The sequence below is a fragment of the Patagioenas fasciata genome, chromosome 19, assembly GCF_037038585.1.
Source record: "Patagioenas fasciata isolate bPatFas1 chromosome 19, bPatFas1.hap1, whole genome shotgun sequence".
In the NCBI taxonomy this organism is placed as follows: domain Eukaryota; kingdom Metazoa; phylum Chordata; class Aves; order Columbiformes; family Columbidae; genus Patagioenas; species Patagioenas fasciata.
The window spans coordinates 12,273,079-12,295,520 of record NC_092538.1 but is presented as its reverse complement, the minus strand read 5'-3'; the positions used below and the strand labels follow the sequence as shown (position 1 = coordinate 12,295,520).

Here is a 22,442-nt window from a genome sequence, read left to right as displayed (position 1 = left end):
CCAGCATTGGGTTAAAACCCACATCTGCTCATCCTGCTCCAAATCCAAACCCCATTTACACAACGTGACCCTCCTGCGCTGACCCACACAGGACACATTTCCCTGTGGCACAGAAGCAACCAACACTCATCCATGTCCAAAAATGCGACCATGTTGACACAAATCCTGTTCCAGCATTAACCTGCTCAGCACCTGCTCCGCACCCCCAGGACCCCAGTACACAGGCAGGAAAACCCCCTCTCTGCTCCATCCTGACACCGCTCTCTAAGTCACTGTACATTAAAATATTCAAACGCAAGCAACGTCATTTCAGACGCGGTGGCAGCACCGGGAAGGTCTGTCCTGTTTCTACCCCAGGACACCAGGGAGTGCTGAGCCCGATTAATCTCCCCTTTTCCTTTTGTGATACCTCAGAGTATCTTTAGCAACAACATTCCCACTCAAGCACCCTCTTTTGAGCAGCCAGAATTCTTTTCTTTTCCCCTCCTTGGATAGTAAATTCCACCCATTTCCCAGGGAACCGATCCTTTCTTTGGGAGCAGCTCGAACACGAACGCTTCCTGCGAACACTACGGCTCTGTTGGGCACAAAAGCCTTTTGTCTGGGAGCTGGGTTTTCCAGCCTCCGGCAGCGGGCAGAGCCCCGCGCTCCGAGCAACAAATCACCACAACCATGCGCGTTTTTTAAAAATTTTATTTGTCAAAGAAAAAAGGCAATAGCCAATTGAAAACCTACGTCATCTTTAACTCCAATTTTTGTCGTTAAATTTAGAGAAATGACTTATTGATTTACTTTTTTTTTTTTTTTTAAACAAACCCCCCTTTTCCCCTTTAACATTTACCATCTACTCGTGCTGAATCCTTCCAAGGAGATTGCTCCAGCGTACCTCTCCAGGTCCTCGCTTTGCTCCTTTTACCAAAAAAATGAACAACTCCATCGTGCATCTTAAGGGCTCCAATCGTCAAAAATAGGAAAAAAAATATCTTTGGAATAGCCAATTGAGTTGAATAAAAAAATCCACACGAATGCGGTTTGGTTGGGGCAGGAATCCACTCCTATGTTCCTGGTAATCTGATCCCGCTCCATGAATCCTGGTAATTCAGCCTCCCTATCCTATCCACATTATGATTTGAATCCAATGATCCAGCTCCAAGGATTGGGATCCAGTGAGCCCTCTCCAATCCAAACCTTTATAACCAGCAAAACCAAAAAAGAGGAGGCAAAAAGTTAGATACTGTAATGAAAAAATAGGATTCTGGGGAATGATCAGTTATGTTTGCCATCAATTAATACAGATGTACATTAATAACTATCAATTCCCCAAAACAAACTTTTGAATGGTGATGCTCAGATAATTTCTTTAGAAATGTTAATTACTATTTGGAGGAAACACTCTAATATTTACAATACGTCAACTGAAAATGCCAACATACTCATCGCTCGCATGGTGGTGCGCTACAGGTTTTGTGGTTGCAAAAAATGTTTATGAGACTGGAAAAGCTTTACTGGTACAGCTATCGACCTACTGCACGGCTGGACGGGACCACATTAACTACCCAGAGGTTCCGGACTTATCGTGAGTCAATTGTGCATTAGTCTGAGGGGCCAGGGCTGAGACTTAAAGAATTATTCCCCACTAGGTTTTCTATTCTTTTTTGCTTTCGTTCTGATACTTTAAAAAATGAAATAGTAACGTTGTATCAGTCACACAGAGGACATGCAGATTTTAGCAGTATTGATATTATACTCTGATTTAAAGATACCCTTGATCTACTACAAGTGTACGAATACTACAGAACATTAACACTTGTAACCAAATGCCGCATGACAAAATAAACCAATATCCCACCCCCGTCCCAGTTATTCCTTTAAAAAAACCACTAGAATGGAATAGAGAATTACAAAAGCAAGTACTTAGCCACAATTGCCCCCCCCAAAACGTTTTAAAGAAAAGAGCAATTGTAGTCTGCAGTAACCAGAACATGCCTGAAGTGCCACGTAGGTGCACGTGCTCAATTAACCTGTCTCTCAGTATAAGGTCAATACTGCCAAGTTCATCTGTGACAATAGCACTTGGAGTCATACCATTGCCTCCATTATTGATCTGATCCTCCTCAATCCTCCTTTTGACAATCCTAAAATGATTGACATGTGCTCCACAATCCTTTAATCCAAAGCATTCTTAATCCATCTCTTCAGATATGTCTACAGAAAGACACACGAAAAGGCAAGATAAAATATAAGATCCCCCAGAAGAGACAAGTTAGCCACAAACATCCCAACATCCCCAGCTCGTGTAAACCATAGCTGAACACGGAGACATTTACACAGCAATACCACAGCGTGAAGAACGTTGGTATTTAACTAGAACTAAATCGGAACAAGCCTGACTGACATCAATTAAAATACAATTTACCAAAGACGTAAGGGGAATGTTGATGTTAAGGAGCAAATACTCACTAGGGATTTTACACAAGAATGCAATTCAACACTTCAGCCAATTCGAATAAAACAGTTGGAATTTAAAAAAAAAAAAGAAAGACTGTACTAAGTAAAGGAGAACTGTGTACAACATGGGGTTCTACAAAAAGATCAGAGCTAGTGATCGTTTATGTACGAGATCGGGATCTGCTGTGGCGGGGAGAGTAGCGTGGAGATCCTCTGCTTCTTCTTGGGGAATAACTGCGGCTTCTGCTGTTGCTTCGACTACGGCTTCTGCTACGACTACGGCTGCGTGACCGAGATCTTCCATAGCTTGGGCTTCTTGGGCCATCAACTTTAACACGGATGTAGGCAGTTTCTCCCTATTGAATAGACAGAACTTTCGATTGAAAAGTCGAGGCTTTAGGGCCATCTTTTTAGGCATGCTGACAGACCGAAGAGATCATTTACTACGGCACGGAAATAGACATCAAAGCTTTACGGTCTATCTCCTGATACGCTGACCACAGATTTAATTTAGCTGCTTTGTACATAAGCAATGAATTCCACACGTTCCTTACCTTCAGATCCTACTGTTAAGCCCCTTGTATCCAATTCTGGCCAAAGAAAGTAAGCATGAAACCTACCTCATGAGATCTAAATTTAGTGTTATCCAGTTTTCGCACAGCGTAGGTCATATCTTCCTTCCGCACAAACTCCACGACACCAGTGCCATCTCGGAAAACATCAGCATAACATACATCACCTGCTTCACGCATGTGATCCTTTAAATCCTGCCAACTCCCACTTGGAGGCAGCCCTAAATCAAAAGCAAGATATCACGTTAAAATCAAGTTGTGTTCTCATCTCCTGTAGCTGCAGCATCAGTTGGCAGGAAACAGAAGAGCCGCTGGCCCCACCGCGCCGGGACTCCTCCCAAGCGATGCTTTTGAAGCAGCAGCTCGGAGCTGCACGACCCCTCGCCGGGACAATCGCCTGGAGGACCCCGGGGGAGCACTTGGGTGAAAAAGAGGGCAATGACTCACCCGAGACGATCACTCTGTACTCCGAGCGCCGGGACGGGGGCCCGTACCTGCCCCGGGGGGCTCCTCCCCCACCGCCACCGCCGCCGCCTCTGCCGGTGCCCCGGCCGCTCCGGGGGAACTCCACGCGGAGCCGATACCCATCGTAGTCGTAGCCATCCCGCCCGTACACGGCGTCCTCCGCGTCCCTGCGGGCCGGGCCGGGCGGTGAGCGCGGTCACCCCCCCGCGTCCCCCCGCCTTTGTTCCCGCTCCCGCCACCTCCACCCGCGCGGGGCCCGTCAGCGCGGCCGAGGCGGCTTCGGGCGCCGCTCCCGCCGCAGGCCCGGGCTGGGGGGACACGGGGGAGCGCCCCGGGGCGGGGGGGCTCACCTGGGGTCCTCAAACTCGACGAAGGCGAAGGGCGGGCCCCCGCGGCGGTTCTTGAGGTCGATGTCGCGGATGGCCCCGTACTTGTAGAAAACGTCCTCGATGTCCTTGGTGCGGATGTCGGGGGGCAGGTTCCCCACGTAGATGCGGCAGTCGTTGTTGCCGGCTGGGCCGCGGATCACGCCCCCTCCGGACATGGCAAGGTCGGCAATGGCTGCGGCGGTGGAGGGCCGGGGCGCGGAGAGCGGGGGGCGCGGGGCCGGGCACACGGGAGCGCACACGCCGCCTCCCCCAACGACCGCTTCAAAATGGCGACCCGGGCTCCCCTCGCGGTCCTACTGCGCGCAGCGATCTCACCCTGGGACGCAGCACCATCCGCTCTGTCCCACAACCACGCGGTGTCCGCGCCTTCCGCCGCGCCCTCACTTCCCTGTGATGCGCATGCGCGGCGCCGCAGGAAAGTAGTTCCTCTGCTCTCGTCCCTTAGCTGCTCCGCCTCAGAAGCCGAACCCGTACTGGCGGTGCCGCTGCTGAGCGCGAAGGTGCAGCGAGCCCGGTCTTCCCTCGGAAAACCTCCCGCTGTTCCCGGTGGGGGAAGGACGCAATCCCCAGCCGCCTTTTTTATGGCGACAGGCCGTGTGGCGTCACATCCGGTGCGGCGTCCGCGCCAAGAAGGCCCGGCCGTGGCGGGGAGGGGCGTGTCCCACAATGCAGCGCGGGGGCGGGGGCGCTTGGCGCCAAAGCGCGGGTGTGTCCCACAATGCATCGCGGAGCGGGCGCACCGCGGGGGGCACCGCGGCGGGCACGGGGGCTGTGGTCCCGTCGGCTGTGGTCCCGTCGTGGCTCTGTCACGTTGTGATGTGCCCGAGGGCTGTGGGGAAGAGAGCTCTGCCCGCTCCCCGGGAGGGCGGGTCGGAGGCGGGCTGGGCCCGGCGTGGCCACGCTGAGGTAAAATGGCCGCCCTGGGGGCACAGGAGCGCGGCCCGGGCTGGGCCCGCTGCTCGGCCGCGTGTGCGGCCCACTTATGTAACCGCTCTCAGCACAGCACTGAAGTCACGTCTTAGGCCTGTCGGGTTCTGTTTGTTTTTCTGCCTTAGCGCTGTTGGCTCATTCTGAGCGCTGTTCTTGCATCAGGCCGTGTCATGGTCTGCTCTCAGGAACACCCTGATGTTCCCTTTAGGCTGAGCACAGTTACTTTGGACAGAACAAACCTTGAGAATGTCCTGGACTTTGCTTTTAGTGTATGCGGTTAATAAAAGTGGAGAAACAAAAGCACTTGAGGCAAAGTCACTTCTCGAGTGGACACATTAAAACCTTTCTTGAGGACTCTGCCCTTGCACAGCTGTGTGATGTGTGGTGCATCTTCAGAAATTTGGTGTAGAGTTACATGAAAAATGTGTGCAAAAGAAGGGAGAAGAGGGTTTTCTGAGGGAGAGGCAAGAAAATAAATGTACAGCTGAAGTCACATTGAATTTCCAAATAATTTTTCTGTGTGATCCACAAGATATAGGAGGGAGACTTCTAAAAAATGTTTGAATTGGTGTCTCTTGAGCAGCCTCTAGCCTGGATTTCTCTCATCCCTTTGTATCCTGTGTACCAGCACACGCGAGTCCACATGGGGCTGGAAAGGTTGAGTGACCGTAACCACCGTGACGGGGTTAAAGTACCCGAGCGTGTAGAAAAACCCTTTAGGCTCCTAAGTTAATTAAGGGATTTTGAAAAATGTGTCATGCCTCTTTAGGAGTCTGTCGTGCATACTTCATTTTTCATGTGTTAATTAAAAATGCATATTCCTCTAGAAAACAGCAATCCTGCCGACTTACAGTTAGAACAATATTTTCAGTGCAACGTCACATTTGACCGTTACAAATGCCTTTAATTGTTTCTTGTGTAGGTTAATGTGTGTGCTGCTCTGGTGATTTTTAACATGGGCAATATCTCTGTGAATTGGTGGTGGTTTAAATAAAGGCTGCCATCCATCGATCACTGGGAGATGGGATGAGAAAGCCCAGCATCAGATGTGGTGGTTTGCAAAGTATAAACTACCAACCGTTTGAGGATTTTCTGCATTTTTTAAAGTGTTGTGGTTTCACAGTTCTGTTCGTAGGGGGATACGAGCTGGTGAGATGGGGACTGTGGTTCCAGCGTTGATCTACGGGACTTCAGGCTTGTGGGTAAATATATCTTCAGGACCAGCACAATTTAACAAGCTAATTCACTTATTTGCCAGCTCAATAAAAATACTTGTTGCATATTGGAAACAAAACCAAACCCACCACCACCAAAACTCACAGCAACAACAAAAATCTCAAACCCAACTACGCTTTTCCCGGGAGCAGAGAAGGCTCCGTCCTTTGCCAAGAAATGAGTCTTTGTTTTCAAAAGCTTATTAAACGGCTGCGAGTTATTCTTAAAGGCGTCATAAAATAAAGTAAGCGTGCCTGGTTTGTGAAAACCCTATTGCATGTTTTCTTTTGTGTGTTAATAATCCTCATAACTGCTTTAACTGATTGCCTTAATTACCTTAATGAAGTGTCTCTTTATAGAAATATCGAATGGTTTCTTCCTCGTTCCCTTTTTTAACTCTGTTATCAGCAGAGCGCTTTAAACAGCTGGATAAGCTGCAGAGCATTTGTTTGCTTTGTCAGAGTCACTTTTGGCTTTCTGGCACAATGTGTATGTGGAGAATCATTAATTATGTAGAAAATAAATTAGTGGGAAGGAAACGGCAAGTGATCTTGCTTTAAAAAAAAAAAACGGCAACTGCTGTAAAATGACAACTTTCGGTCTCAAAATCAGAGTAATGAAAACCAGGCCTTTCAAAGGGAGAATATTGATGAATAATGCAAATATTAACTGTGTAGCTCTGAGCGCGGAACGTGCGCGGGTGCTGTGCTGGGGGAGTGTTGGTGCGGCCGCTCCTCGCTCCGCTCGAGGCCCTTCCCACGGCGAGAACAAAAACCTGCAACGGCGCTTGGGCCCTTTCCTGGCGTTTTCACAACTTGTCTTCTATCCCCTTCCCGCCCAGACCTCTTCGCACCCGCGGTGTGAAACGCACCCTCGCTCTTCGCAAAGAGCCATCCCCATGCTTCAAGTGGCTCTGTTAAAGCAAAAATACTAAAATGCTTTATCACCACTCATTTTTGTGGATGACGGCACAGGGGACTTGGCAGGCAGCGGCTTTCCCAGGCGGAGCCGCGGCTGCCGTGTTTCATCACTTCACCGAGAACCTGTTTTTCCTAAATCGCCTCCTTAGTGCAGCGCGATCCAGCTGGGATTAGTCGCGACTAATCTTACTTTGTTGCACAAGAATTGTTCGTCAAAGCTCAGATTGTTTGGAAGAAAAGGGTCATTTTGAAAACGGCGTCTTAGTTGCAACATTTTTTTTTTCTGAGAACTGAGCTTTGCATTGTCCAAACTCGCTGTTTCCCACCCGCAACCGTCGTTCTGAATGCGCTGCTGGAGTGGTTTCTTTTGGCATTTCCACAGTAACACGAAACCGCACAGATAGTGTCATAAAGCTGATATTTTGAGGGCCTTTGATTCTAAGTTATTGATTCTGAAGTTATTAATTTGCATGTAGAAAAAAGGATGCAAAAATACAGCCTGTGATTTTTTTCAGCGAAACTCAGAGCATATTGTTAAGACCGGGCAAGTGTGTGTCAGTTTGAAAAGGTTTACCACAATGGCAGAGCTCATTTTATTTATATAGATTTATGTGTAAGCGAAAAGGTTTCATATACATGTGCTATAGCATGTCTTGGTGCAAACAAAATGCACAACACACTCTGAGTGTGAACCTTTCCTGATATCTGGCCTGGAAGGACACACGTGGGTTTGAAGAGGAAAAGGCACCCAGCAGAGCAGGCGGCACCCACTGGCGTTTCCCTCAAATGACACCAACCGAGTTCAAATCGCACTTGGAAGGCATTGTGAAAATGCTCATTTTTAGGAATTCTGAGACATTGCTCTTTATTCTTCATTAATGCAGCTGCCACCTCCTCACCCCGGACCAGTTGAAGGGATGCACGGAAGCAGAGTTTAGTTAAACCCTGCGTGGTTATTTGTCTTGCTAGTAGCAATTAAAGGTTAATTACAAAATAAAAATCAGGGCTTCTAGTGTGATTTCTGCTGCCTGTTTTGATGTTCCTGCGATTTTCACCTTTGATTCCCATGTGCCACTGCACCGTGTCTGGGGTGGGGAGGGGATGAGGCAGCAGTTATTATAGCACGGACTGAAAGGTTTCACTGACCCCCCCCAACCTGTTTTAATTGATTTTTTCCCCTGGGAACACAGTTCTGCTCCCACAGGGCTCTGCGGGCTCCTCCTGCCCATCCCCACTGCTGCCGGCTGTCACCGAATATCGCAGCCACCGCTCTCCCTGCCCGCTGGGATCCCCCAAAACCTGCCCTTGGGATGCAAGCTGGTAATGAAAATAAACCCGCTAAGGAATAAATAAGCAAACAAGAGCGTTTGGTTTGGGCTGCTTGTTTCCGAAGGATCCTGGTGGTCAGGCACAGGCTGGCTGGCAAGGTTTCCCCGCGGCTGCTCCTTTGCTCCTTGTTCTATGGCGATTTTTATCTCTCCCTGCGTTTCCCCCAACACCTTCCTGTGCCTTTTGTACATGTGCATCGGCGGCATCGAGACCTTCTGGTTTGGCACGTGGCACCTGTCACCGTCCCCAGAGGGACACGGCGGTGCCGTGGCTGTGGCGGCAGCGAGAGCTCCGTGCCGGTGGCTGTGCCGGTGGCCGTGCCACCGAGCCTCGGCAGTGCGTAGAGCTGAATCATTTTGTTCTCCAAAAATAACCCCGATTTGCTTAGCCTCAGTGGTTTCTAAAAGGAGCTTTCCCATTAGGTTCCTCAGAGCCGCCGGCAGCGCTGCCCACATCCCCCGCGCTCTGAAAAGAGACAACGGGACGCGGCCCCCGTGGCATCAATGTGGGGTCGCTGATTTTTGTAATACATGGAAACAGAATGAGTGAGAAATGGATTAAAACTGGTTCCAAGCAGAATATTTTTCAATACAAATAAAGTTTTAGGAACTGTTCCGTTGACCTGCGGAACTTTGTGTAAAGATTTGAGGAAGGCGAGGGACTGCGATAACGCTCGAATACGAAAAGTGACACAGCCCAAGGCAGGAGCGCCGCCGAGCTGTGCATTTCGGCTGCTGGAGCTCAATGCAAGGCAAACAAATGAGGAAAAATAACCCAGCTGTTTGCAAAAGGCTCGGGGTGGGAGCAGTTTGCTGAAAGGTTCTGCTATTCCCAGTGGAAATCCTGGTTCACAGCATTTTATTATCCAGATATCCCCAGTTTAGGAAACGTCAGAGTTCATATCCCAATCATTCTTAAAGAAGGTGAAAGGTGCAAAACCAACTGCTTTTAAATGAGCAAGTTAAAATCCGCGCTCAGAATTAGGCGTGGAGGTGGCCATTGGTCACTGCCCTGCAGTGCAGAGCAAACGTGAGGCCGTTTTCATTTCTCGGGTGGTAGTGGACTGACTGGTACCACAACAGCCCAACTGAAATGTGAGATGCAAAAAAGAAACTGTTTTTTTTCTTTTTCCTAATATGCCTTTTGGGTGCAGTTGCTTGAGGATAATAAATAAGAATAGCAGATAATTGTATTTTAGAGGCAGCACCTAGGCATGAACATGTGGATGTTATTTTGCCACTTTCCCAGGAAGCATATTAGCATTTTTATACTCCGAAATAACCACACGTGAGAAAGAAAGGATGAAAGGAGCAGGCAGCTCCGTGGCTGAGGTCTGGGAGACCTGGGGAGGCTGGGAAGCTGCAGCACCAGTAAAGGCTGCATTTCCTCCATGGGAACCAGTTGACCCAAACCCCAGTGCTCTGGGTAATGTTGAGGGTTCTGTGCTGCTAACAGCAGAGGAAAAGGAACAATAAATGTCTGCTCCTGGTCCTGGGGGTGAACATAAAGCAGTGCCTCCATATACTTGTGTTTGCTTCGAGAGCATCAAAGACGTCAGTGAGTATTTTTTTCCCCTAGGGCTCTTGTTTTATTATTATTCCCCTTTTTGCTTCTCCTCATCCTCCTGGGCAGAGGCAGCTTTGCTCACTAACAATCCTGTTTGGAGTCAAACACGAGGTGAGCGCTGTGATGGACTGGGGCTGAAGTGCCCGCGAGCACTGGTGATGCACGTCCTGGACACCCACGTTGGCGGTTCGCGGTGGGTTGCTGTTGGTGAGAAGCCGGGACAGGAGCAGAGCTCGGCACAAGGACAACCTCTCCTCTCCCCGCTGCGTTCCCACGGCAGATCCAGCAGCAGACGGAGTAGCCTTAAGCATTCCTCTAATTAAAAGAAAATCCCTCGTGGCCTCTTATAGACAGAGAGGTATTTCAAACCGAAGGGATGTATAAAATGTATTTTTATTGATTGGATCAACTGTTGCGGCTCCTTCCATAGGATCTGGTGAGAGCACTAACAGATGACCGAGGGCAGAGCTGGGGCTTTGGCAGCTGTGTCACAGCGCCATGAACACCTGCCCGCTGGATCTATATGTACATATATGGAGCTGCCCACCTCGGCACTGCCTGCAGTGCCTGGCCTGGGGGATCCCCTCCATTCTGGTCCTGCTCTCCCGGGCTGGTGCGGGTGTGGGTTTGCAGAGTTGCACCCACAGTGAGTTGTTTCTGGCCGCTTTGCTTTTGATCCGTTCACAATGGTCTATTTTCGATTGCAGGAAGGCAGGATTATTCCTGGTAAAGGCCCAGCAGTGATGAGGGACGGGATGTGCCTTCCAGCGAGAACCAGCCCCTCGAAGGCTTTTGCAGGCTGAGCTTTTGTGCTTAGCAAGTTGCTCCACCTGAAAGAACAACTCCAAGAAATGTGTGTAGTGGAAATGTCTGCAGCCTGGATTAAAATGGCACTGGCAGATGATGCTGTAGCTTCCACAATGTAAACATTACACAGAAATCGTGTAAATATGGGGGATTCTATTTTTTTTTCCTCATTTTTTCCCTCACTCAGGCCAAGAACTGCTAGAGCTTAAATAAATCACTGCAGAAGTGAGACTGACCCAAATCATTTTACACAGCAGAGACCTCGTCTCCTGCTTTTGGAGCTTCTCGTATTTACGCTGTGCCAAAGCAGAGTTTAGGTTGTCTGTGCGGCAGCAGCTCCTTCCTACGCCCCGCGGAGCTCGGGGGAAGGTGTGAGATCAGCTCACACGTGGCAGCGAGGCTGCCGGGGAGACAGAACCACCAGCTCGCGCGTGCCGGTGGAACCAGGGGCATTTTTGGCGCGGTACCATCCCGTGTTTGGTGCTGGCCGGTTTCCCTGTCCCTGTGCTCAGCTTGTCCTGCTTGGATCATGCATGTGTGCCTGGTTAATTCACCTGTGAGTGTCCACCAGTGAATGCACAAGTGCCCAGTTAATTTACATTTGAGCACCCAACGAGCTCATGCATAAGCACCCAATTAGTGAATGCATCAGCACCCAATTAATCATGTATGGGTGCTCTGGAGGTGCAGGAGGGCAACCACAAGGATCCTGCATGAGCAGAGAACCTGCACACAGATCACAATTAGTTCACACACGAGCACAGGATTAGTCCACCTGTGAATGCCCAGTTAACATGTGCATGACTGCCTAAGTACCCCACGCATGAGCCCCCAATTAGTGTGTGCATGAGCACCCAAGTTGTTCACGCATGAGTGCCCAGTTATTTTGCATATGAATGTCCAATTAGTGCGTGCATGACTGCTCCATTATTTCATGCATGAGCACCCAGTGATTTACAGGAGATTTCCCAGCTGGCTCACCCATGAGCGCCCAGCGTGTTCTGGGCACGGGGACACCTTGGGGACGGAGGGAGCAGTGCAGAGTGGAGGTGACACCGCCTGCAGGGATGTACTGCAGTGGTGCAGGATGAACCCCCGTAGCCAGCCCAGAGCACCTGGGCACATCCCAGCACCATGAGCTGAGCTGAGGGCAGCACTGGGCTCTGCTCCACCACAAAAACCCAACCCTGGGCTGTGCTGTGGCTCATGGAGGCTGGAGCAGATCATTACAACAGTCTGAAAACTTTAGGAAGCTTTTGATGTGCAGGCAGGAGCCCTCGCGGATAAACCGTGTTGGGTTTAGGGCTTGCACAGGAGCACCCAGCCCAAATGCTGTAATGGGAGAGAGGACAGAAGAGAAAAAATGGAAAAGTTCAAGGGCAGAAGTCAAATTAACTCTTTTCCTTAACCTGTGTCCCAAAAGCCCTGTGCCTCATGGTCAGACTGGGAGCCCTGCACAGCCATGGGACATGGCCACACAGCACGTGGCTTTGAGGTGACTTTTGCTTTGGTGTTTATGTTGTCTCTAAACCCACCTTTCCCCCCTGGAGAGATCAGATTAAAGGGAGTTCCCAACTCTTGGCACATCCAGCTGGTTTGGGGCCTGGGCTGGGTGCTGGGAGCCGCGGGCTGGCCGGCTTAGCCCTCGTCCCTGTGCACGCACAAAGGCACTTGTTATGCTCACATGCTGATACAACCGCACTGAGATTCCAGAGAGATGTTTTTATTTATGGATTCTGCATGAACTGCACACCGCAAGTCACTTGCAAAAACTTGAAGAGCGCAGATGACCTGAATACATATTAACAAGGCTCACAAGTCATTTAGTATTAGATTTTTTCTGCCACGCTTGCGGGATGGCAAGGAGCATGCTACCTCATGGAAAGTGAGGCTGAGACAAAAAGTCTTCTAGAACTTGTCACACTTTAAGCCTGTTTGCCTTGGAGATAAGCCCAGGCTGCCCTGACGTGGTGCCACGCTGCAGCTGTCTCTGCTCTGGGCCAGAGCAGTGATATCCCACCGACACCGGAGCGTTTCTCTATGGGCAGGAACACCTCAGTACCCCACGCCTACCGCCCCACGGCTCCCGCAGCAGAAACAGGGTGACTCCTTACCTGGCTGGGGACATGGGGACAGTTCCAGGTTCTTGGGATGCAGGATCAGGTGTGGGGATGAGGTGCTCAGCGCGCCGGGCATGGGGAGAACCTGGTTCCCATTTCTCGGGGGATGTGAGAGCAACCCCTGGGAGACAGAAATGCACCAGACGGGATCTTTGTAGTGATGAGAATTGCAGGTGGTGAAAATGCTTTATCATCCCAAATTTGTGAACAATGAACAGAGGGACGTGGGGTCTGATAGGGATGTTAATGGACTGCTTACGGCGATCAAACCCTCAGCATTGGCGGTGGCAGCTCCCCGCTGCAGTTTTACAGAGCATTTCCTTTTATAGGGCACTTTCTTTTTCCACAGGATTTATTCAGGTTCTATAGCAGGGATTCAGGGAGATAATAACGTACATTAACCAGGGCGCTGAAAACTGCTTCGCAGACAAGATTGATCAAAGCAGCCCAGGACTGACAGCAAACCCTCTGTAATGCAGTTTGCACAACACTTGCCAAAACAATTGACTCCCGGTAAAAAATAACTCAGGCGGCTTTGGAGGGGTTGTGGCTGGCGAGGAACCTGTTCCGGCAGCCGAAAGCAGGCAGCTGCAGCGATGAGCTGTGGGCTAAGTTGTAGCAAAGTGGGTTTGGGTTAAATAAGAAGCAAAATGGCACATCACTGTGGAGGTGCAGCATGGAAGCGGAACTGGTGCGATGCTGCAGCTGCGCTGTCAGCCCAGCTTTTGGTTTTCCAAACCTCTGCATTGTTTAGGGCACACACACACAAAGTCTGTGTTTTTTCACTTGAAATCGCCCGGGATTGGAAAACGTGTCCTGTGGGGGAGCATGTGGCCATGGGGCAGGAGGAGTGCAGCCTTAGATGGCAAAGGGCTCCTCACAGCCAGGCCCTTTTCCTGCTAATCCCCATGAAGTGCCTTATATAGTGCACTCGGAGGAATTTATAAATAAATGCTTTTTGTCACGATTCAGGAATGCATCTCCCTCCGTGGCATTTGAAGCACTTTTTTCCGTCAAGGCCACGGTCCGTCATGTGCAAAGGGCAGCGCCGAGCCTGCTGGGGGGCTCCTCCGTGCGCTTCTGCTGCTGACAGCTCCGGGGAAGGATGCAGGATGTAACTGGGATGATGTGGTTTACACTGAGATTACAGGCTGACGGCCTCAATTATCCATCTGAAGGCTGGAGGTCAGGTCCCATGCCAGCAGCCATGGTCCTTACAAACTCAGTGCTGCCGAGCCCCGCAGTGTTAGTCCTTGTTCGCTTTGCTGCTGCTTGCTGGCTCCTGCTCATCTTGAGGCTGAAGCTCAGGTCTGGAATAGTAAATATTTTATTTGCTATTGAGAGTCTTCACCAGTATCTCAGAGGCTGCAAAGGTCACAGCAGGAAACATCCACTTTGTTAGCACGAGGGACTGGCCCATTCCTGGGCCGTCTCTTCACAAGGCGAAAACACAGCCATGAACTCCAGCCTTTCCCCTCGAGTTCTCTTATCAGCCTCTCTTCCTGGAGCAATCAAATTAGGTAGATTTCAGTAGCTGGAGTGGTCTCCCTGGTGCTCAAGGCCACACATGCAATTAAAACTGCTCTCGTTAAGAGCCAGCTCAGTCCACGCAGCATCTTCCAGTCCACACTGGGCACTGCTGCATGGGAACGGGAAGGGTGCGGGAAGCAGGACAGCATGGCAACAGGGATTTTTTTGTTTCGATGGGCTTTTCTTCAGGAGGCTTCTGCAAAAGGCTTCTTGGCACCTCCACTCAAGGGAAATGGAGTGACCAAGGCAGGAGCTAGCAGGGCACGCATGTGCCCAGAGTCCTGCCTGGGCAAGCCAAGTGTCACATCACTGTGCCAGGCTCCTGCCAGCCCTGCTGCTCCCATGCTGTTCCTGTGAGACCTGGCCCGGTGTGAGGCCCAGCGCCCCATGGACACCACAGCAGCAAGGCCCCCCTGAGGGGTCCGGCTCCCCCAAGGCAGTTCCCCCCAAGGGAATTGGGTCTCCCCAAAGTAGTGAGTCCCTCCCAGGGGTTCAGGGTCACTCCCGGGGATCGGGGTCCCCAAGGCGGCTGGAAGCCCCCGGGGATCGGGCCCCCGGGACCAGGCCCCGGCTCCTCACAGCATCGGGGGAGCCCCCCCGCCCCCGCGAGGCACCGCCCCGCGCCGCCCCGCCCCGCGCTCGCCCCGCGGCATTGTGGGATGAAACAGGATGTAGGCAGAACAGCGCGGGCGGACGGGCCGGGGCGGCGGGCTGCGCCGCGGTGCAGCCAATGGGGGTGCGGCGCGCAGGGCGGCGCAGCCAATGGGGGAGCGACGGGCCGCGCGCCGCAGCGGGCGGGGCGGTATTTGAGCGCGGCGCGGCGGCGAGGCGCAGAGCGCTCGGCGCGGCGAAGGGAGCGGAACGGAGCGGGCAGAGGCGAACGGGTTCCGGCCTCCTCCCACCTTTTCTTCGCTGCCGTGCCTCGCCTCGCCCTCCCAGGGTGGCCTTGTCACTGTGAAGGTGAGCGACATCCTCCGCCGGGGCGGCGGGGACCGGTCGCTTCGTGTGTGAGGTGGCGGCGGGGCTGTTCCGGGGGAGGGGATCGAGGTCCTGGCGGCCTGCCGGCTCCGGCTATTAGCGGCCCCCGGCGGCGCTCGGAGCCCGCCCCGGTAGCCTGCCGCCCGTGCGTTGCTGGCCGTGCTCCGGGCAAGGTCACCGCTGCCTCGGGTGCCCCCGGGGCTCCCCCCGTGAAGGTCACGCATGGCTCCGGCCTGCACATGCGCCCGGTTCCTGGGAGCGTCTGCCCGGGCCTGATGCTGCCCTGGAGGGGAAGGGGTTGTGCCGCTCCCCCTTCCCAGGGCCCTGTCCTGCTGTGGTGGGTGAAGCAGTGGGTGCTGGGCTTGGGCCTCGTCCCCATTTTCGTGCTCCAGGTTGTCCTGCTGGGGAAACGGTGGGTGCTGGGCTTGGGTTCATCCAGCTCCCAGGGCCCCATCGTGCCCGGGGAGGGAAGGGGTGGGTGTGGGGGCTTGTGCCTCATTCTCCTAAAGCTGCATCTTGTTCTGGTGAGGGAAGGAGTGTAGCCAAGCTGGAGTATCATCCCCCTTCCAAGGATCCATCCTGTCTTGCTGGGGGAGTGTTTGGATGCTGGGCCTGGGCCTTGTCCTTCTTCCAAGACCTCAGTGTACCCAGATGAGGGAAGGTTTGGGTGCTGGCTTGGGCCTAATCACCTTCCCAAGGCCCATCCTGCTCTGGTGCGGAGCAGTGCTGGTACTGAAGCTGTGCTTCCTCCCCTCCCAAGGCCTCGTTCTGCCGTGGAGTGGCTTTTCTAGCGCTGTGGTCTTCCTCTATTAAGACATCATCCTGCCTGGGGTGTTGGGGCTTTGTGGTTTTCCTCAGGGAGGGCCAGACTTGAGTGGCAAGACCCTAAAGGCCAGCTGCGGCCTTGTGGTTTAGGGATCAGGTGTGTATGTGGTGTTGCTGGGCTGCCTTGTGGGCAGGATGTCCCCAACCCCACGGGGAATGCGCTGAGTTGGAGGCCCTGCTCTGTGGAGTTCCTGTGGGTGGATGGGGTGGCTCTCAGAGCTGTTCTCAGCCTGAAGGTGGGTGTGGGGACCCTCCCTCTGGCTGCCAGCCTCTGTCATGACTGGCCTGGGAAGGATGCTGTACCCTGGAGTGTGGTGCTGGGTTGGGCAGGCCGAATGGCTCTTGCAGCTCTACTGAAGAAGAATAATTTATTTTTCTCTGGCGCTGTTGGCCCTCGGCAGCATGAGATGCACTGAGATGCTCTTTGCTTGAACAATGAAGAAGGAAGATGCTTTTTGCAGGTCACTGGTTATGTAATGGGAAGTGCCCTCTGAACTCATGGTGCAGTGGAAGTGTGTGAAGGAAGGCCTGATGTGCATGAGAGCTTGATTGCCCTCTTTCCCTAAAGAGGCTTTCATTGAAGAATGACCCACAAGTGCCCTACTGCCCTTTTCCTGTGGGCTGGACATCCAGGAGACTTTTTCCAAGGGATTGCCAGATTCCTGGATAGTGAATCCAAATCTACAGGCAGTTTGTTGGAGTGTTCTGAGCCATGTCCTGTCCTGCCAGGGTTTCTGGGCCAAAGGCTAAAACCCACCGGCTTAAACCACATCAGGGAGAGAAACTGTCTGGCCGTGGCTTTTCCAGAGCTGTGGTAGGCGTGTGTGCTCTCTAGTGTTTGTGCTCAGTTTCTGTCATTTCTCCTGATGCTATTAGTGTGTGTTAATAGCAATGCTCCATTAAACATTTTATCTAAAATGTATAAATTAAGGTTGCAATAGAAGTCTTCAACTGCAGGCAGAGTGAAGAATTGAAGTATTGTAATCAGAGGGCTGCAATTATGTAACTGGATTCTCTTTCTCTCTGGGTAGCAGCCTCCTTTAATTGCTGTAACAAAGCTACTCCTTCAGTTTTCTGGGACTGCTCCAGGAAGCGATCAGTGCAGCAGATTTTCTTCACTCCTCAGTAGAGCTAAAAATGTGTAGTTTCACTATTTCAAAACATACTTGGTAGTATCACTCAAGACTTAAGGCACTGTAAAAGGATTTAGCAAACTTAATGGTGCTCTGCAGGCTTAATTGGAGGCACTCCTTGCCATTAAGAAGCTTATTCCCACGAAGTTTTAATATACTCTGGTAAGAGCTGCTCCCAAGGTGAGCAGCTGTGGTCCTTCTCAGTGCAGGCCATTGCTGGATGGGTCCCCCAGATAAGAGGTGGCTTGGGGATGAGAGTCTGGTGCCCATGGGGGTGTTGGGGTGTGCCAGCCAGCACGAGGGCTGCACAGGGCTCCTTCCACAGGGGATGTGGTGCAGCCTTTGCTTGAAGAGAGGCTGCAGGGCTGGGATTGCCCAATCCCCATTTTCTAGGATAATATGAACTGCACTGAAAACTTCGCAGTGCTGAACATCTCCCTGGAAAGTCCACAGCAGATCTATGTGTAAATGGTTTCAGTGACTGGTATGAACCTCCTGAACCAAGGCGGCCAAACGCTTGGCTCCAGTGTACCCGTTTCTAGTTTCATACAGGTCAGGGCAGCATTTGTGTGCTGGTTTCTAGCATCTGTGTTGTGGTTTGCAGACAGGGAGAGGAAAAGGCAGTGGCTTTGCCAGGCCCTTGCTGTGCCAGCTCTGTGTGGGGCTTGCTGCCCCTGTTTCCAGGCTGCAGTGTGGTGTTAACCAGTTTCTGGCTCGTCAGACCAGCTTTGTCCCATGGGAACAGCTGAAGTCTGAGTTTCAGTGACAAAGCAGCGGTGAGGTGAGGGGGTGGTGACTGGCTGAATGTGGAACACCACTCCTTCCAGGCTAACCTCGCAGCAGTGACTGTAATCCTGGCGTGGGGTGGAATAAAAAACACCGCTGCTGTTAGCGTGCTTCCTGAGCTTCTCTGCTGGGGATGGGCATTCTGGGACCCATCACTCACAAGGCTCTGAACAGATGATGATCCAAACCACTGGTGCTCCTGGAAGGCACACTTGGCTGTAGGCTATTGATGTTCAGGAGGGCTGTGGCTCTCTGCAGATCCCACCTCTTCCCACGTAAGCTTTTTCTGTCTGTGTTTTTTTCAGGTGCTGATGTTGGGCTGTCTCTGATCTAACCTCCAGACATTGCCAGCACCACAGTGCTCTGACTATAAGGGGCATTTTAGCCTAGGACTACTGTAGGCCACCCTGATGAACTCACCTTGGGTGTAGCAGGGGGTTGTAGTATCAGTTTGTGACACAGCCTGCCACAGAAAGGACAACCTCTGATGTACAGGAAGCTTCTCTTTTCTTGGGAAGGGATTCAAGCAATCTATGTTCTGCCTTAGGTTCACGATGTCTGACAGAAAGGCTGTGATAAAGAATGCCGACATGTCCGAGGACATGCAGCAGGATGCTGTCGACTGTGCTACGCAGGCAATGGAGAAGTACAACATAGAGAAGGACATTGCAGCATATATAAAAAAGGTAAGGGTGCTGTTTTGGCTGAGACTTCCTGCAGCTGCTCAGTATGTGTGCTGGTCATGAGCCTGAGTGTCTGAGACTTCATACTCATGTGTTTGGGAGAGAGAGAAGATGCTTTCTTTGCCTCTTTAGTGCTGTTCCCAAGAAGATGGAGTGACTTGTCCAAGGTCAGGGGAGGTCTGTGGCAGAGCAGGGCTTGGTGTGTTGTTCTGGCAAGCTCTGAGCAGTGTGAGCGCTGTCCCTCTGGATTTGCCAGCCCGGGAAGAGCTGGCTCAGTCTCTCTTCAGCACTTGCTCCCCAGATGCTGCTGCTGGACCTGCAGCACCAGCGCAGGGTGGGATTACTCTGTTTCGCTCTGGGTGGGCAGCTGTGCACATGCAGTTCTGTCTGCTGTGTTCCTGGCTCTGGGACAGGTGATGTGGAGCAGGATGGAGCCTTGTGCTGGCTGGCAGGGTTGGGAAAGGTGCTGCTTCAAAACCAGCACAAGCAGCTGCTCTGGCTTGTGGAGGGCTGTTTCCCCGTTTGCGGGAACCCATTAACTTAACAAGTACCAAGCTTGATGGCATCTGGGGAGCTGTCAGTTCCCCCTGTAGCCACTTCTGATGGCTGGACGAAGTGCTTTTGAAAGGGCAGAGTGTGCTGCTTAGGCTATGTAGTCCTGGTACCTGGGCTAGCTTTTGAGCCTTGCTTGTAATCTAGGTTTGAATGTAAAGGTTTCAAAGGTGTCTCCTAACTTCTCAGATCACTTTGATCGGAGGCAAGACTTATCTCCAAGTGCTTGGGGCAAAGCAGCCTGTAAAGTGAGTGAGTGCAGCAGAAGGCATCCAAGAAGTTGGCCTTTATTTCCTGAGAGTATGTTGGGAGGAGGGAAGCAATTCAGTGCACCTTCGTGCCCTGGCAAGAAAGCTTTTCTGTACTTCAAAGGTTACCTGCAAAGAGCTCAAAGTGTCTTGCTGGTGTCTGAGAACTAGCACTGGCTTTAATCTTGAATGTTGAGTCTGTTCTTCTGGCTCTGTCTCAGGGGAGGGAAGGGTGATCTTGGGAGTTCTGTATTAATTAGAGGGAGGAGAATGGTCTTTAACCCGATCCTACCTGCTGAGTACAAGACTGACTATTAAGCCAGCATTCAGCTTGCTCACCTCTGACCTCTTAGATCCTCATGTGCTCTCTGTTTCAATGCAGATTTTGTCCCCTTTCTGTGAAGAAGAGCCAGACTTCTCTTTCCTTTTTTTAGGTGACCTTTAAACTCAAATGCCTTGCTGGGGCAGACATGCCAGAATCTTTTTTTTGTGTTTTGTGAGTGGGCTTGGAATGGGAGAGGAGGAATATTCCCCTGAGCTAGCCTACACGCAGGGCTTGAATAACCCTGCACCAGGGAGAGCTCTTAGGCCTGCTCCCTCTGCCCAGGGCTGATGGGTGCTCGAAGTCTCAGGAGATAACTTGCTTGTGTTGGAGCCTTCAAACAATCCAGTGCAGAGGTCTGGTTGTGTCAGTCACTACCTTGCTTAATGTAATAGTGTCTGGCTTTGGGGAATCTAAAAATGCTGCAGGTGGGAGGAGAGGCGATAGTGTGTGAACAGAACCAGCTAAGAGTATGTACTTAAAACTATTTTCGTGTGGGCTTTCTTGGCCTTAATGCCTCTCTTCTCTTTCCTCAGGAATTTGACAAGAAATACAACCCAACTTGGCACTGCATTGTTGGCAGAAACTTTGGCAGCTATGTAACACACGAGACAAAGCACTTCATCTATTTTTACTTGGGTCAGGTTGCAATTCTTCTCTTCAAGTCTGGATAGGAAGTAGGAGCAGGTGAAGTTTGGACTGTAATGCACTGATGGCTGAAGCCACGACTCCCTTTAACATGGCTATGCCGCTGCATGGACTGTATACTATATTTAATGTGTATATGTTGCAGTAAAAATCTACTTCTGTTTAGTTGCCTGAGAAGAAGGCGGCATTTTTTTGTTACTGCTTTTTTTTTGGTTGTATTGCACTAGGAAACCTGTAAATGCTTAATCAATGGCCTTTACGTGGGAAGAAATAAAACTATTCCACAACAGCTCCCTCGGTGGTAACTCCTTCTTTGAGGCTGGGAAAACTTATTTGGGCAGGCCAAAAGACCCTGACATCCTTACCGAATTTTATTAGACTGTTAATCTTGTAACGAGGAGCGAAGCCAGTGTGAGCCTCCGTCCCCACCCTGCAGACTGCAGAGAGCTGGCTCTCCCAGTAACCGCGGGCAGGTGCTTAGACCTGCCCTGAAAGCTGGTGGGTGGCTCTTGATCCTGTGGCTTTCACACCCAAGTTGAACTCCACCTCGGACTGTGATAACCAGACTTGCAGCTGGCACCCTTGCTCTTCTTGCTGTGCCCACCGCTGTGTGAAAACATTGGCTCTGCTGAAATATTGACCTAGACTTGTCAGCAACTCAGCCTGGTCTAGAAGACTTCAACAAACACCCACCTGAGTTGCTGCTTGTGCCGAAAGCAGCATCCTGGGGCTGAAGTCTTTAGACCTTGATACTGAGATCTAAAGCCACGTGGCCTGTCCCTGAAATGGAGTAGGATATCAAATTGGTGACTGCTGACAACAGCTCGATTTGGCGTGTTCTTAGCCAGTTGTCTCAACACTGCCTTAACTTGATGCTCTCCTTAAAGCAAGCTAGTCATGTGGAAGACTTGTAAGTGGCCACTGTCTTTTTTTTTTTTTAATTTTCTGTAGCTAATAAGCTATTTCTGGAGGACCGTCCTCCATGTTCAGATATCTGCTTTTGTTCTTAAAGCACAGTACCAAGAAGTTAAATTTACATGTGATGTTTGTGTGAAGGAAACTCATGTAACATCTGCTTCAAAGGCAGACAAATGTCTTGGTCTCCAATAGGTTCAGCAGTGATGTTGTCTTAGTATGTACTGACTCTTGGATTATGCTGCAGGAAGTTCTTTTTATCTGGGTGTGCAGAAATGCTGTGCAATGGCAAGTAAATACCTGGTGCTTGTCATAAGGTCTAATTATTGGTTTGCTAACTAATGCATAGATAATATTGCGGGGCTGGTGAGCCTGACTTGTCTCCGAGATAAACTTGGTGTTGGTAACAAGTCACTGCTGGGGCGGGAAGAGCAGAGGGAAGGGAGCTCTTCATTGTGAAATGATTTGCTGACCCAGGTTGACTACTTCCTGAAGTAAAAGTCCTTCTTGTCTCTGTGCAAAATCCAAAGTATGCCTAATTTTGTAATATTGATAGAACAATGTTGTAACTAGAAAGAATGTAGCTGTCATAACTTCATGTTGATGGAAATGTCTGCACTGGGGTAATGTGCCTTGGACTGTCTGGGGCACTTTTGTGGTCTTGTCTATTCAGGAGTCTGCTCTGGATCTGAAAGGAGAATGTTCTGGGTTTGTTTTTTTTTTTTCCAAGCATGAGTCTAATGTGAACCTCTTCACAGTCTCTCATGGAGCAAGATCTGTTCCCTTCATAACTGCAATGGCTCAAATACCATTTATTTTTTTCAAACATTAAAGGTGAATTGACACATTTAAACAGTCTCTAGTTTATTTTTCATTGCCAGCTGTCCCAAGGGAAAATGGCACTTGTCCAGTGAGGGTGAGCAGGGAGTCCTCTGCCCTGGAAGATGCCGATGACCTGAAGGAGGCAGGAACTGATCCCAGCCCGAGGTGAAAGACGACATTTCCAGCCTGAGCTGTGTCTGGGGGAAAGCAGCGCTTCCTGGAATGTGTGGTTGTATCCG

At 51.0% G+C, this 22,442-nt stretch overlaps 3 protein-coding genes across 4 annotated transcripts; 2 read left to right on the top strand and 1 right to left on the bottom strand.

Moving 5' to 3' along the window:
- Window positions 1-675: 675 nt before the first annotated feature.
- On the bottom strand, window positions 676-4,029 carry SRSF1 (serine and arginine rich splicing factor 1). The gene is made up of 4 exons (XM_065852893.2): window positions 3,836-4,029; window positions 3,468-3,652; window positions 3,069-3,241; window positions 676-2,804 (listed from the first exon to the last, which is right to left on the bottom strand). The coding sequence occupies exons 1-4, from the start codon at window positions 4,027-4,029 to the stop codon at window positions 2,610-2,612; spliced, it is 747 nt and encodes a 248-aa protein (XP_065708965.1). The 3' UTR covers window positions 676-2,609.
- On the top strand, window positions 2,612-7,938 carry LOC139829495 (uncharacterized). Its single transcript, XM_071817158.1, has 5 exons — window positions 2,612-2,734; window positions 3,009-3,196; window positions 3,298-3,562; window positions 3,787-4,780; window positions 5,928-7,938. Exons 1-4 carry the CDS (start codon window positions 2,612-2,614, stop codon window positions 4,777-4,779), a joined length of 1,569 nt encoding a protein of 522 aa, XP_071673259.1. The 3' UTR covers window position 4,780; window positions 5,928-7,938.
- A 7,165-nt stretch (window positions 7,939-15,103) lies between these two features.
- DYNLL2 (dynein light chain LC8-type 2) lies at window positions 15,104-22,234 on the top strand. Of its 2 annotated transcripts, XM_065853267.2 has the most exons (3): window positions 15,104-15,251; window positions 18,561-18,699; window positions 20,355-22,234. In XM_065853267.2, the coding sequence occupies exons 2-3, from the start codon at window positions 18,568-18,570 to the stop codon at window positions 20,490-20,492; spliced, it is 270 nt and encodes an 89-aa protein (XP_065709339.1). In that variant the 5' UTR covers window positions 15,104-15,251; window positions 18,561-18,567; the 3' UTR covers window positions 20,493-22,234. The 2 variants fall into 2 exon arrangements, with proteins under 2 accessions (XP_065709339.1, XP_065709338.1); XM_065853266.2 differs by lacking the exon at window positions 15,104-15,251 and having other exon boundaries at window positions 18,542-18,699.
- The last annotated feature ends 208 nt before the right edge of the window (window positions 22,235-22,442 follow it).